Source organism: Emys orbicularis, chromosome 6, assembly GCF_028017835.1.
Source record: "Emys orbicularis isolate rEmyOrb1 chromosome 6, rEmyOrb1.hap1, whole genome shotgun sequence".
Classification (NCBI taxonomy): domain Eukaryota; kingdom Metazoa; phylum Chordata; order Testudines; family Emydidae; genus Emys; species Emys orbicularis.
Window position 1 is genome coordinate 64975716 of NC_088688.1, and position 14586 is coordinate 64990301.

Consider the following 14586-nt stretch of genomic DNA (forward strand, 5'->3'; position numbering starts at 1 on the left):
AAAGGTGCTTTCACTCAAAGCTTCTACTTTATTTAGGGTATGTCTACACTACGAGAGTAGTTCGATTTCACTTAAATCGAATTTGTGGAATCGATATTGCAAAGTCGAACGTGTGTGTCCACACTAAGGACAGTAATTCGACTTTGTGAGTCCACACTAACGGGGAAAGCGTCGACATTGGAAGCGGTGCACTGTGGGCAGCTATCCCACAGTTCCCGCAGTCCCCGCTGCCCATTGGAATTCTGGGTCGAGCCGCCAATGCCTTCTGGGTAAAAAAATGTGTCGAGGGTGCTTTTGGGTAACTGTCGTCATCCGTCCGTCACTCCCGCCCTCCCTCCCTGAAAGCGCCGGCGGGAAATCAGTTTGCGCACTTTTCTGGTCAGTGACAGCGCGGACGCCACAGCACTGCGAGCATGGAGCCCGCTGCGACCATCGCTGCAGTTGTGGCCGTTGTCAACGCCTCGCAGCTTATCATCCACCTTTCCCAGAGGCAGATGCAGATAAATCAGGCGAGGAGGCTACGGCACCGCGGTGCGGGCCTGAAGTCTGAGAGTAGCACAGGCCTGTCAGAAAGCATGGGACCCAGCGCCGAGGACATCACGGTGGCAATGGGTCATGTGGATGTTGTGGAACGGCGATTCTGGGCCCGGGAAACAAGCACGGACTGGTGGGACCGCATAGTGCTGCAGGTCTGGGATGAATCCCAGTGGCTGCGAAACTTTCGCATGTGGAAGGGGACTTTCCTTGAACTTTGTGAGTTGCTGTCCCCTGCCCTGAAGCGCAATGACACCCGGATGCGAGCAGCCCTGACTGTCCAGAAGCGAGTGGCCATAGCCCTCTGGAAGCTTGCAACGCCGGACAGCTACCGGTCAGTCGCGAACCACTTTGGCGTAGGCAAATCTACCGTGGGGGTTGTTGTGATGCAAGTAGCCAACGCAATCGTTGAGGTACTGCTCTCAAAGGTAGTGACCCTGGGAAACGCGCAGGCCATCATAGATGGCTTCGCCGCGATGGGATTCCCAAACTGCGGTGGGGCTATAGATGGAACTCACATCCCTATCCTGGGACCGGACCACCAGGCCAGCCAGTACATCAACCGAAAGGGCTACTTTTCAATGGTGCTGCAAGCACTGGTGGACCATAGGGGACGTTTTACCAACATCAACGTCGGATGGCCGGGCAAGGTTCATGACGCTCGCGTTTTCAGGAACTCTGGTCTGTTTAGACGGCTGCAGGAAGGTATTTACTTCCCGGACCACAAAATAACTGTTGGGGATGTGGAGATGCCTACAGTGATCCTCGGGGACCCAGCCTACCCGCTAATACCCTGGCTCATGAAGCCCTATACTGGCACCCTGGACAGTGAAAAAGAACTCTTCAACTACCGGCTGAGCAAGTGCAGAATGGTGGTGGAGTGTGCTTTTGGCCATCTCAAGGGGAGATGGAGAAGCTTACTCGCTGTGATCTCAGCGAGACCAATATCCCCATTGTTATAGCAGCTTGCTGTGTGCTCCATAATCTCTGTGAGAGCAAGGGGGAGACCTTTATGGCGGGGTGGGAGGTTGAGGCAAATAGCCTGGCTTCTGATTACGCCCAGCCAGACAGCCGGGTGATTAGAAGAGCCCAGCGGGACGTGCTGTGCATCCGGGAGGCTTTGAAAGCTAGGTTCCTGAGTGAGCAGGGTAACCAGTGACTTTTCAGTTTGTGTACAGAGAAGCTGAACCTGCCCCCGTTTCTTTACCCAGTTAATGTTGACTATCCTCTCCAGTTACATACCCCCTTCACCCCCTTCCAAAAAAATAATCACTTCTATTTTGTTAATGAACACCGTTGTCTTTATTACTGTTTTCGCGGGAATGTTTTAAACCTGGGACGCAGACTGTGGTGGGGAGCGGGTGTAGTGTAGTGATGCAAATGACGCTTCTAAACTCCAGGAATGACAGGCTCCACATTGGTGGACTGGTTGTTGCAACGGAGCCTGCCACCCCTTCTGATCGGGACTGTGTGTATGTGGGGGCTATGTGACTTTGTGGCAGGGGGAGGACGGTTACAGATCCCCTGCTGCGTGGCTCTTTGATCCAGGATAAGGACCGCTGCATAAGATCTCTAACTGCCCTCCCCCGCCACAAAGTCACAGAGCAACCCCCCCTTCCCCCCCACAGAACATGAAAACCACCTCCCATACTGACCAGGGTAACTAGTGACTGCACTGTGTATGTGCCCTGCTGCTGGACCTGCCCCCGCCTCTGTACCCTGCTAAAGGTGACTGTCCTGTCCAATTACCAACCCCCTTCCCCCCCTTCAGACAGAAGAACATGATGGAAACAGTAATTAACAGAAACGTATTTTTTATTAGCAACTACACATGAAACTGGGGGGTGAAACTTGGACGGGGGCTTGTGTGAGGCGGGAAGGAAGGGACTTGTCAAATTTTGGGGAATGAGAGCCTTCTAGTACTAGAGCAGTCTGCAGGGGTGGAGTGAGAGAGCGGACTCTGACGCCCCTCCTTCTTTGGACTTTGGGTGAGGGGGGTATGGGACTTGGTGGCGGGGGATGGCGGTTACAGATAGACTGCAGCGGGGCTCTGTTCCTGCAGAACATCCACAAGGCGCCGGAGCGTGTCCGTTTGCTCCCTCATTAGTCCAAGCAGCGTTTGAGTCACCTGCTGGTCTTCCTGCCGCCACCTCTCCTCCCGATCCATGTGTGATCGGTGCATTTGGGACAAGTTCTCCCTCCACTGGGTCTGCTGTGCTGCCTGGGCTCGGAGCAGCCCATAAGTTCCGAGAACATGTCTTCCCGTGTCCTCTTCTTCCTCCGCCTAATCTGCGCTAGCCTCTGGGAGTGTGATGCCAGGCTGGGTTGGGAGACAGTCGCAGATGTGGCTGTGGGAATGGGAAAAAGGGAGTAAATTCCTCAGAAAGATAAATTTAGTTGTGAACAAAGAACATAGTCTTTCTCTGTGAACAAGACCATGCACAGCACCTATCACATGCGCACTCAGGACAAGGTCGAATTTTCGGCCCTCGCATTCAGTGCCTGGGGTCTTGCACTGCAGATCTGAGAAGCGGGGCAGGACACCGGAATTTGTGTAGCAGGCAGACATGGTAAGCCGTAGACTTGTGGCTGCTTAAAACTTTAATAGTAGCACTGGCCTCCTTTCACATTGAAAGCAATGACAGTCCCTGCTGCCAGCAATCCGGCAAGCATGAACTCTGCCCCTGTCCCACCCCCTCGCGGCTGTCCCAGGGAAAGATCCCTGTATGCCGCCCCTCTCCCGCCTCCACCGCGTGGCTGTAAACCGGCGGTTACAGTTCTGTAAAGGAACGGGCAAGCAGTCCCAATACTAACATTCCCCTACCTAATTCAAAGCAGGTCACCATGAGCGACATCACCCTCATGAGGATCTCAGACAGCGATAAAGAAAGAATGCTTCGGGAAAGCCTGCAAAGACCAGGGCCGTATGCCGCCATGCTCTGCAGGGCAATGATCCCGGAGTACTTGATTGTCTCCTGGCGCGGAAACGTTTCATACCACGGAGGACCCAATAAGGCCGCTCTCCCCAGGAACCTGATGCAAAGGCTTTCCAATTACCTACAGGAGAGCTTCGTGGAGATGTCCCAGGAGGATTTCTGCTCTATCCCCGGTCATGTAGACCGCATTTTACTGTAGCTGCACTGGCAGGGGCTAAACAGCAGAGCGGCTTGGGCAGAACAATCATGCAAAACCGGACATTGTTAGATTTTTTTTGAATAGTTGCACTGCCCAGGACTGAAACGTTAAGCGCCTAGGGCAAACTAATCATGAGAAACCCATTGTTGTTATTGTTAATATTCCTGTTCTGTAAAAAATAAATGTTTAGATGTTTAAAACACTTACTGGTTGATCCTTCCCCTGATTCTGTGTCCGGGTTAACGGCTGGGGACGGTTGGTAGGGGATCTCTGTAAGGGTGATGAAGAGATCCTGGCTGTCGGGGAAATCAGCGTTGTAAGCGCTGTCGACTGCCTCGTCCTCCTCATCTTCTTCCTCATCTTCCCCGTCCGCTAACATGTCCGAGGAAGCGGCCGTCGACAATATCCCATCCTCAGAGTCCACGGTCAGTGGTGGGGTAGTGGTGGTGGCCGCACCTAGGATGGAATGCAGTGCCTCATAGAAACGGGATGTGTGGGGCTGGGATCCGGATCGTCCGTTTGCCTCTTTGGTCTTCTGGTAGCCTTGTCTCAGCTCCTTGATTTTCACGCGGCACTGCGTTGCATCCCGGCTGTATCCTCTCTCTGCCATGGCTTTAGAGATCTTCTCGTAGATCTTTGCATTCCGTCTTTTGGAGTGCAGCTCGGAAAGCACGGACTCATCGCCCCACACAGCGATCAGATCCAAGACTTCCCGATCAGTCCATGCTGGGGCCCTCTTTCTATTAGATTGCACGGCCATCTCTGCTGGAGAGCTCTGCATCGTTGCCAGTGCTGCTGAGCTCGCCACGATGTCCAAACAGGAAATGAGATTCAAACTGGCCAGACAGGAAAAGGAATTCAAATTTTCCCGGGGCTTTTCCTGTGTGGCTGGTCAGAGCATCCGAGCTCGGACTGCTGTCCAGAGCGTCAACAGAGTGTTGCACTGTGGGATAGCTCCCGGAGCTATTAGCGTCGATTTCCATCCACACCTAGCCTAATTCGACATGGCCATGTCGAATTTAGCGCTACTCCCCTCGTTGTGGAGGAGTACAGAATTCGAATTTAAGAGACCTCTATGTCAAACTAAATAGCTTCGTGGTGTGGACGGGTGCAGGGTTAATTCGATGTAACGGCGCTAAATTCGACATAAACGCCTAGTGTAGACCAGGCCTTAGTCTTGAGTACTTACACATGTCCGCAGCAGGTTAGTAGAGTACCCCAAATTAACCCCTGTTTAATATTTACCCAAGGTCTTGAGTGGATATCTGTAGACTTCCAGTGGCCAGCTTTCCATCTGCAGGGGAACTTGAGAGGTGTCCCAAAATATCCCAAGTATTCAAATGTCCACTGAGCTCAGATCTCTTCCTCTTTTTATACCCAATTTGTTAGTATTACATAGCTTGTTAAGTGTGGAGTTTTCCAGCCTGTCGGGCAGGGAATTTTCCATCAGTTAACCAGCTGTATTTCACATAGCAATAGTTAACTATTGCCAGATTTTTCATTTTGCACAACTGCATGCTTCAGCAAAAACTCAAGTCAGGAGGGCACTGGGTCATGTTTACTCCTCGTCACTCACTTCCCCCACCCATCCTGGTCTGTTAGTTGTGCTAAGGATTCAGCAACTGCCTTTCTAGCTGCTTTCAGCAATGAGCATAACAATTGGTATGTCAGCTGTGGGCAGTGGTCTAGGCATGTTACTGACTTTGGGCTACCAAAAATCTCCCCCTCCTACACCCATGAATCCCTGCACCCCCTCATATCCCCTGTCCCCATGGGGCCCTTCAGCCCTCCCCCCTCCCATTCAGCCCCTGGCTCAATGATGTCACCCTATTAGCTCCTGAGCTCATGCCCCAGTCTGTCCTCCCCCACTAGCCCTTCTGTACCCCATATCAGCAGCCCCATGTGCTCCATTCTGTCTGGTGCCTCCTCACCTGTCCCTGCTCTGAGGAATGCAGCCTCTCCACCGGCTGGCTGCCCTCTCTTCTGGCACCACAGCAGCCCCTGGTGGGTGAAAGGTGTAAATGCAGCACCTCTTCAGCAGAATCTGTATTCTGCTGAGAAAATAAAATCTGCCAGGGACATAAATTCTGTGCGTACATAGTGGCACAGAATTCCTCCGGGAGTAAAATGTATAGCTATAATATGCTTTCTGTGTGATGTTCTGCTTAATGTGGATTGATGTGGTATGCACTAGCTACAACTTACAGATGGTAGAGTGCTCTTATTACAGTAGTCTAATCTCAAAATGAGACAAAAATATGGAAAACTGGTTCAATCAGAAAGGTTGTACTAGGGAAAAATGCCTTTAACCATAGCTGCTACCTGAGCAACCAAAGGTCTACAAAAGCCACCACAGTCACTCTCTGTCATGCAACATAAATGTGAAGACTCACTACATAACAAAACTTGAAGAGAGCATTTCACAAAACACACAATATAATTTTGCACATATGCATATATATGTTCATATGACATATAGCAGGCTTTTAAAGTTATCTAATATAATATCAGAAAAGGTTTTTGATGCATCTGTTTTTTTTTTAAGTTTAAAACAATATAAAATAAATTAGAGGCCATGATATTAATATGAAGTTAAATGTTTTTACTAATTTAAAATGTTTCACAAAAATATGCCATAAAAGTTCCTGCAAAATTTGTTTAAATTAATTTTTTTAAAGAGTTTCATTAGAAACTCCTTTTCTAATCTTATGTGGCAACAAAATACAGTCCTAGAATCAGAGTAAAATTTTCAAATGCACCCAAGTGAGCAAAGAGCCTAAATCCTATTTCCTTTCATTAGTCACTAATTTGTAATTTGTTACCAATGAGCAGTCAAGTAATCAGTGAGATTTACATAAGCTAGATCAATCTATCCATTGCTATAATGCTAAAGGGTACAGTATGGACCTTATTGGGAAGGAGAAGGCTGCTGTGTGACTTAACTGGGAATATACTTTCCAGGATGAATTGAAGTATTCAGAATACAAAGGAGGATTGAATTTATTGGTTGGGGTTAGGCAGGAAGCAGTTCCAAACAGAATTTGTGGCTTCATTTTCCTTGAAGTTTCACCCTATGTTCCCAGGTCAAACACCTCCACCAACTTACCCTCCTTCTTGTTCTTCTGGCTTCTCCCCTGGTGTGTTCGTTTGATGCAGCCTGATGGCAGCACAATGCACTGGGAGTGGACTCCTCTCTCCATGCTCCTTGACCAAGTTTGAGTCGAGGATGTAGGTTCCAGAAACTTTTTATCCTCCAACCCCTCCTCATAGAAGTTGTGGAGTACTCTTCTCCTGGGACACACCTAAACAGTAGTCTTAATAAAAACAAGATTTATTAAAAATGGAGAAAATGGAATTTAAACAAAATAAATTATTTGTTTTAAAATATCTTGATTTACACTTCCTGGGAGCTAAACTAGAACTTAGTCCCCTCTCTGGTCACAGTGGCTGTCCCCAATACCAACTCTGCTGTGTCGAAGTGAGGGCAACATAAAGAATTTGCCGGGAGCTGAAAGGCAACATCTACTTAGGCACAAAATTGAACAGTCTGCAATGATTCTCATCTTCATTACAGAAGTGTGGTCCATTGAGAATAAGGACTTGTCTTCACTGCAGTTCTAGCTTGAGATATAACTGAAGTGTTGCCACTAGCCTGACTCCTGTGCATACACAAATTTTAGTTCAAGTTAAGTGATACTTTAAACCAGCAGTTCCCAAACTTTGGGTCATGATCCCAAGTAGGGTTGCGGCAATCCCAAGTGTTCAGAGGATGCCATTTTACAAAATGGCACCCTCCATGTAGCATGACCTCACACACACCATGTGTGCGCGAGGTCACACTGTGTGGAGGACGCCATTTTGTAAAGCAAAATGGTGTCCTGCATGCTGCAGTTGACTTTGCACATAAAGTGCGTATGAGGTCATGTTGCAAGGACAACTCCATTTAAAAATGGCATCCTCCATGCTGTCTGGGGTCGCAGGAAGCCATACATGTGAAAATGGGGTCATACAGGGAAAATGTTGGGAACTGCTGCTTTAAACTCAAGCCAGCTGGCCTGTCAGGGGCTGTGGGTTGAAGTTTGTGTGCTGCTGATGCTCCAGCTAGTAAAGCAGTGGGGACTTGGTTACTCAGTGAGCTGCTAATCCAATCACTGTGCAGCTCGACCATTTTACAGTGTGTGACTGCTCTCACTCGACCACAGCTAATTCATGAGGAGTTAACTCAAGAGTAGGTAACTCTCACAAATGCCCCAGTGACAAGCCATAAGAAGTTTCAGTGGTTCATTTCATGCTGGGACCAGGTAATTGTTGGCTGCCACATCTCCATATTAAAGATGAAAGGAACTCACAGCATTATAGAACTCTGGACTTTACTTGACTCCACAGACCACACTTTGGCTATCCTTGGTAGAAAATACTGAAATGTATATAGTTTTATAGGAGTTCATCCAAAACATTACCAGCTGTACAGATTTACTAGCAGTACACACATATCAAACATCACAGCTGAAATTGAACCTTTTTGGGATCATATTATCCAGCTCCCTTCTCGGTATGGCACATGCTCCTCCTTGATAACTATAGTCTACCAATAGCATCAGCCTCCTTTTCCCATTCATCCTCCTCCATGGTACTGTAGGAAAAAGGAAATGAACTGGTGGAATCATTTCACATGGCATAATTCTAACAAAACTAAAGTTGTGAATAAAATGCAACCACAACACAATTAAAGCCATCTCACAAAGTGCGAGTGCTCTGTACAGACTAAACGTTTTACACAAACATGCATACATGTCCCCTCTGGGTTAATTGTTTCAAGGACTGTAACAAATACATTCCCTTTTCATTCTTGATAATACAAAAATGTAGCTTGTTACTTGCAAAAGGGTCTATGCAGCTAACGTAGGGGGATATTTTACTGAGAAAGTAATGTCTTGCCTTGCTTTGTTGTAACAATGGAATGCTTTAGGATTTTCCCATCATTCAAATGTTGGAATTCTTTAGGAGCAACTCTCCCTGACAATTGTCCCGTCTCCATCCTCCGAACCGCAAATATTAGCGAAATAGAGAGAGCATACTCTAATCTTCTCATACTTTTAGAAAGTTATATCTCTACCCCCCTGCATGGCTCTTGAGATGACACCAGCAGTAGCTAAGAAATCCTGTTAGTGTCATTTTATAGCTTTAATGGTGCCTGTTATTAATTACTGAAAATGTCAGGTGCATTAGCATGTTCTTTTCAAGCATATTGCTTGAAATGTTAAAATACCGATGTCAGTTCTCTTCTTTTCTTAAAGAAGCAGAGACAGTTATAGAAGCCAAACTGAAAAACAAACCTGTTTCAACGGAGTCTCCAAAGAAGTGGGAAAAACATCATATGGTCGAACAGGCCAGTCCTGGAATTTCCTTTGTCCTTATTACAACTCTTCTAATTATTCCTATTGTTGTCCTGTTGGCAATTGCTGTATTTATTCGATGGAGGAAGACAAGGGTCTATGGAGGTAACCATGAATAACTCTTAAATTCCAGAACAAGAGATTTTTATTATTCAAAGACATCATTGAACAGGCAGGGCCGAAATTATGAAAAGAGTCCCGTTGTCTGTATTTAATCTTGTGTACACTTACCATGGCAATGCATTCTAATCCTGTGTTGGCATCCACAAATGACTGTATCTGCAAATACTTTTATTATTGTACCTTAATATACCACTTTTTCAGTATTTCCTTCTAAATCTTCCCTTTAGTTGCTATCAGGGTAAAACTGGTTCTGAAATCCCAGAAAGAGCCTTCTGATTACAATTATTTTGATTTAGATAAATCCTTTATTTTAAAATTCAATGTATAATTTACTTAGAGATCCTTTTCACATTGGGAGCGCTTAGAATACTTCTTTCTTCAAAATAAGTGCAGCTTTTTTTTAAAAAATGACAGATAAAGATATAAACGATATTACAGAATTTCCCAGAAATAAACAAATTGCAAACATTAACAAAAAAATGTCTGAGGGGAACATAAATGGTAGTTCACTTCTATTTCGTGCATTTTCTGAGTCATACATGCGTTTCCATTATGTATGTGCCCTCATCCCTTTGAAATCCAGCTATGACCTTCTTAATGAGTAGTTATAGTGCTAAAAATGTGACGTTGTCCCCAGTTTATACTGTACTAACCTATTATAACACATTTTACTTTCTTTGAAACTGTCACATGAAGTAGCAATTAAATGTTCATTTCCTGGGTTATCTGTATGGCATAAAAAAAACTGGTAAAACATAGACAAAATAAAATATACATGAACTGTGCAAATAACATAGTTCCATCACTATTACAGACCCAATGTAATTGGAATCCTCACACAAAATTCATAAAGTTTGAAGTGCAGTGATAATGGTGGAAGAAAGTCTTGCTTGCAAATGTTCAGCATTGAAAAGTAATACTGCATGAGTGATTTTTTTTTTTTAGTGTTAAATATGCAAACACTCCAGAGGGCTATATTATTATAGAAAGCAGATATGAATAAGACCTCTTAGATCTACCGGTCCATCTCCCAGCATGCAGATGTGTTCCTTTCAGTGCATTTTGGAGTAATTGAATTTACAGTGGATGGGAACATTTTGATAAAACTGGACTTTGTTAAATATCTACAGTATATTAATACTGGTAAAAACAAATTACTTAGTTCTGCAAATTCTTTACACTGATTGATGAGTATATACAAAGTAGTGTGTAGAAAAAACAACTTGGTTGTGGTTTTTTGTTTTCCTTTGGATTTGCAATGGGGGAATCACTATCATTTTCCAGTAGCTCAAGAAATTTGGAGATCATTGAAGTGTCTACCATGGATCTAGAGTGTTTCAAGAGCAAACTGTACCACCTGCATGTCCAAATGAGAACAGAAGTATAGTACTGTTTGGCATGTCTTACTATAACTTGCAGTGTGCTGAAATATAAATGTCCAGATCGTGTAAGTGATTAAGTTCTTCTTCTCCAACTATAGTCTTCACAATCACAAAAGCCAGCAGTTGAGAGAGTGGTTCTCAGATTTGACTGAGAATTTAATCATCTTTAATGGCTGGAATGACATATAGAAAATAAACAGTATGTCTTTTATCCCCACCATGAGTTATAAATCTACCCTAACCATGAAACTGGACAATATCAATTTTTCTCTCAACTGCTGATCAGCCTGGTTCAGTATCAGAAAATGCACTCCGTTTCAGAATAGGCTCGTTGACGCTTATTTTGAAATATGCTTTATCTTTCCAGCTGATGCTGACCACAAACTTGAATCAAGTTCAGGAAGAATCTTGGGCAGACTTCAAGGTAAGTAAAATGCAAGATATCTTTGACCGTTAACTCAGATCTTATTCAAATAAGTCAACACATAAACATGTTTGAGAATAAATGCTGTATAATTAATACCTTTGTGCTGGGAGTGGGATTTTCCAAGGGCTGAGGTGGGGGAAGGCTCTCCTCCTCAGCTTTGTTTTTATTATAAATGTATATAATGCCTTCCTCCTACCACCTTTTATCTGTCCGCTCAAGATGATCTGCCATTCCTACCGAGAAGCCGATAGCTGTCATAGTGAGTTATCCCTGTTTCTTATAGTGAATGAAATGAAGCGCTGCCTCTGGGATTGCTAATTTTGTTCAGACTGGTAGGGACACAAGAGATACTGTTCAGACAGTTGTTCTAGCTGAATCCTAATGGAAGCTCTAAAAAAAAAAAATTTTTTTTTTTTTTTTTTTGGTAATTTTGTTTGCCACAACCTATGTGCTTGGTGGAAAGTGCTTTTGGGAAAAGGATAAGGGTCATTAAAGTGGGTAATGGAGGAGTGGTAGGAATTTTTTTTCAAATTCAGTAATGGAAAGCTTACCTCAGGTATTTCCTTTCTACAGGAAAAGGTAGTGGAGGCCTTAACCTTGGGAACTTCTTTGCAAGCCACAAAAGCTACAGTCGGAAAGGGTTCGACCGACTTAGTACTGAAGGGAGCGATCAAGAAAAAGATGAAGACGATGGTACAGACTCAGAAGAAGAGTATTCAGCTCCCCCACCCCCACCAGTATCTTCCTCATCCTGAAACCAGCCTTTGATTTCTTCTACATTGAACGATTCTACCAAGAACATCAGATTCCTTTTCCCTTTAGCACGTTTAAGATTTTGTGTATTTAATTGTAAACTGTACTAGTCTGTGTGGGGCTGTACACTGGGATTTTTTGGTTTTAGTTTGGTTTTAGTTTGGTTTGGGGTTTTTTTTAAGTGGAGGAGTGTGTGGAAGTTTCATATCAGTGCCGTTGTCTTTATGTAAACATCTTAATAAAGAAAACAATCCTCTTTTAATGGCAGTACTGATTTAAAGTAGTAGTATTTTCTCTTTTCTGTTTTGGGACCGTTTCTGTATTTGTAAATAAGTCCCATTATCTGGTTTAGCACAATATTTTCCTCATAATATTTCAGTTGTCAGTTTCTTTCTTTTGTGCCTTTCCTGTTCAATGTCCTTAAACTATTGCAGTACCGAGGAAATACAGTGCCACAAGAAAACAAAGCTGCTAAATCTTCTTCTATTTTTTTAAAATCACTAACATAATATTGCATTGAGAGAGAGAAAAAAAGTCTCTATTTAATTCTTTTTTCTTCCTCCTTAGTTGGTGTGTTTCTGATATGTCTTATTTTTAGATAGTATTACTATTAAAATACTATTTTCAGAGGCTGAATGTAATTTGTGTAATAAAGTGTTCGCAGAGCATTTGCTGTCAGAGTGTACTTTGGAATTTTTGCATATTTGAAGGTTTTTTGTATACAACTTTTGTAACAATAACACAGTCCACTTCATACAGTGAAAAACGTGCTATTTTGTATGAGTTGGAAGATATTTTGTTATGTAGCGGGTTTAAAGGGGAAAAATCCCAAGACTAATAACTTACATACATGTATAAAATCAAACTTAAACATTTAAAGAGGAATCTTGCCTGTATATCAAAACTGCAGGGTATTTATTTTAATAAAACATGATCAGCGCTAAGAGGAAACCTGTGTCTCAGATTGCATATGCAAATTAATTAGTTTAGGGAACTAGTATTAGTTTACTTACAGAACTGATACTCTTAATTTCTCTAAATTTCCTCCCCCATTCATGCAACATAGTCCTCATTTCTGCAATATGATGACTCACTATTTTATATTTGCTGAAGACCTGCTAGATAATTATGCTGAATGTGAGTCATCTAAAGTGACTCATTTGTGTGACATTACCATGATTCATCAGTCTCCTTTGAGGATCAGAGGCATAGATTAATCTCATTTTATTTAAAATCTGCACATACAGGCTGAGAGTATAGAGCAAAAAATTGCTACAGGGTCCTATGAAATAACTTTCATCACATGTACTATAATGGGCTGTTGCTAGTGCTTCCGAGGTTTCTTGGGGGCAAATATATCGTATTGCTGGAACACAGACTGATTCATCCCTGACCAGATAAGACCTTGTACCTCTTCTTTCTGGAACAAAGGATAAAAAAAAACGTAACTACCCTGTCTATTTTTTCTTAGAAGAGAAGTGGTAACTCTTCAGGGTTAAACTCCCAAAATGCAACAGTTTTTCAGGCCATTAGAATGCTGATGCTGTAGCTCTGCAAGTACTGTTTTTTTTTCCCCTAACAACATGACTCTATCTCACACTTGGGACCCTGGAGAGCATTAGTGTTCTTTTGGGTGAAACATTATTATAGCTGAGCCATTTGCTCTCCTTAAACTTGCATACAAGCAAAAATAATGAGAATTCCAGCAGGAAGAAACCTAAAAAGGTAATACATAACCATTGAGGGTACCTCATTAGGGTGCAAGACTGTTACCTGGTTTGCGATGTGAGAGCTGAACTGCCCAACTTTTAACTAATACAGTAAGACCCCTGGTGGTACCCTATTATTGGACAAAACAAGGTCTTATATTTAATAACAAGAGTGCATCTGAGCATGTGCATTCTTATTAAACGTGCTGTTATGTGCCTGTCTATTTTCTAATGTTTAGATTTAGCGATTGTGAGCTAACTATGTTGGGAGCCACAATGTATGGAAATGCACTCAGAGATTAGCTTGTAATTAAATATTAACTGAAAACAACTGCAGTGAGGAAGACAGTGTATAACGTCTCCATTTGAAAGCTGGGTTGTCAAACTCATCTCAATTGAGGGTTGTTGTTTGGTTTTTTTGTTTTTTTTTCTTAAATGAAAATCACCATCAAGTTTGAGTGCAGGAGAACACATACTTGACCAAAAAGCATAAAGACACCATAGTATTTACAGGAGATGTTAACATCAGTTGGGTCCATTTATTGTTTTGTTGAATGTTGTTAAAAGTGGAGCCATCTTTAACACTTGTTAAAAATTATAAACCTGGGTCACTAATGTTCTGTAGGAACCAATCAAAAATAGTCTGGGGTTTTTAAAAGTCAGGTTGTGACTGCCTCTTGTTCTGATGTGGCTCTGGGTAGAGCACATATGAGCCTTCTCTTCCTTACTTGAGCCTGTCTACACTACAAAAATTATGCATCACTGACAATGGGTGCAACTGAACATGGTTTAAATGAAAGTATAACCCAGGACAAACTTGTTCAGCAAGACATAAAACAATTGTCCATGCTTTCTCCAGCGTGCAGGGACTGTTCTCTACTAGACCCCACTGTGGTGTAAGCCATTCCAAAAATGGTTGAAATCAGGCACAATATGGCTCCACTAGCCAGTATTGCATTGCTAGCTTTGGATAAGGGCACATACTGTAATCTCCAAAGGGGTGGGTTGCCACACTGCAGTTCCATGGCTTTTCCTATTCAAGGCTGTGCTTTAATAACACAGTCTCGCCCTAAATGAGTAGAGGAAAGATTCAGTAAAAAGAACTAATTTTTGCTGTACCTAAAAGT

The 14586-nt window shown here is 43.3% G+C and overlaps 1 protein-coding gene across 11 annotated transcripts in view; it reads left to right on the forward strand.

Annotated features, from left to right (window-relative positions):
* Window positions 1–12411, forward strand: part of PAM (peptidylglycine alpha-amidating monooxygenase) — a 153452-nt gene extending 141041 nt beyond the window's left edge. For 3 of the 11 annotated variants that reach the window (XM_065406839.1, XM_065406841.1, XM_065406846.1), the window contains 3 exons: window positions 8967–9170; window positions 10938–10994; window positions 11571–12411. In XM_065406839.1, coding sequence (XP_065262911.1) covers window positions 8967–9170; window positions 10938–10994; window positions 11571–11752 — 443 coding nt within the window. In that variant the 3' untranslated portion in view covers window positions 11753–12411. The remainder of the gene's footprint in view (window positions 1–8966; window positions 9171–10937; window positions 10995–11570) is intronic. The other 8 variants (XM_065406848.1, XM_065406843.1, XM_065406849.1 and 5 more) reach the window with 4 other exon arrangements.
* Window positions 12412–14586: the final 2175 nt, after the last annotated feature.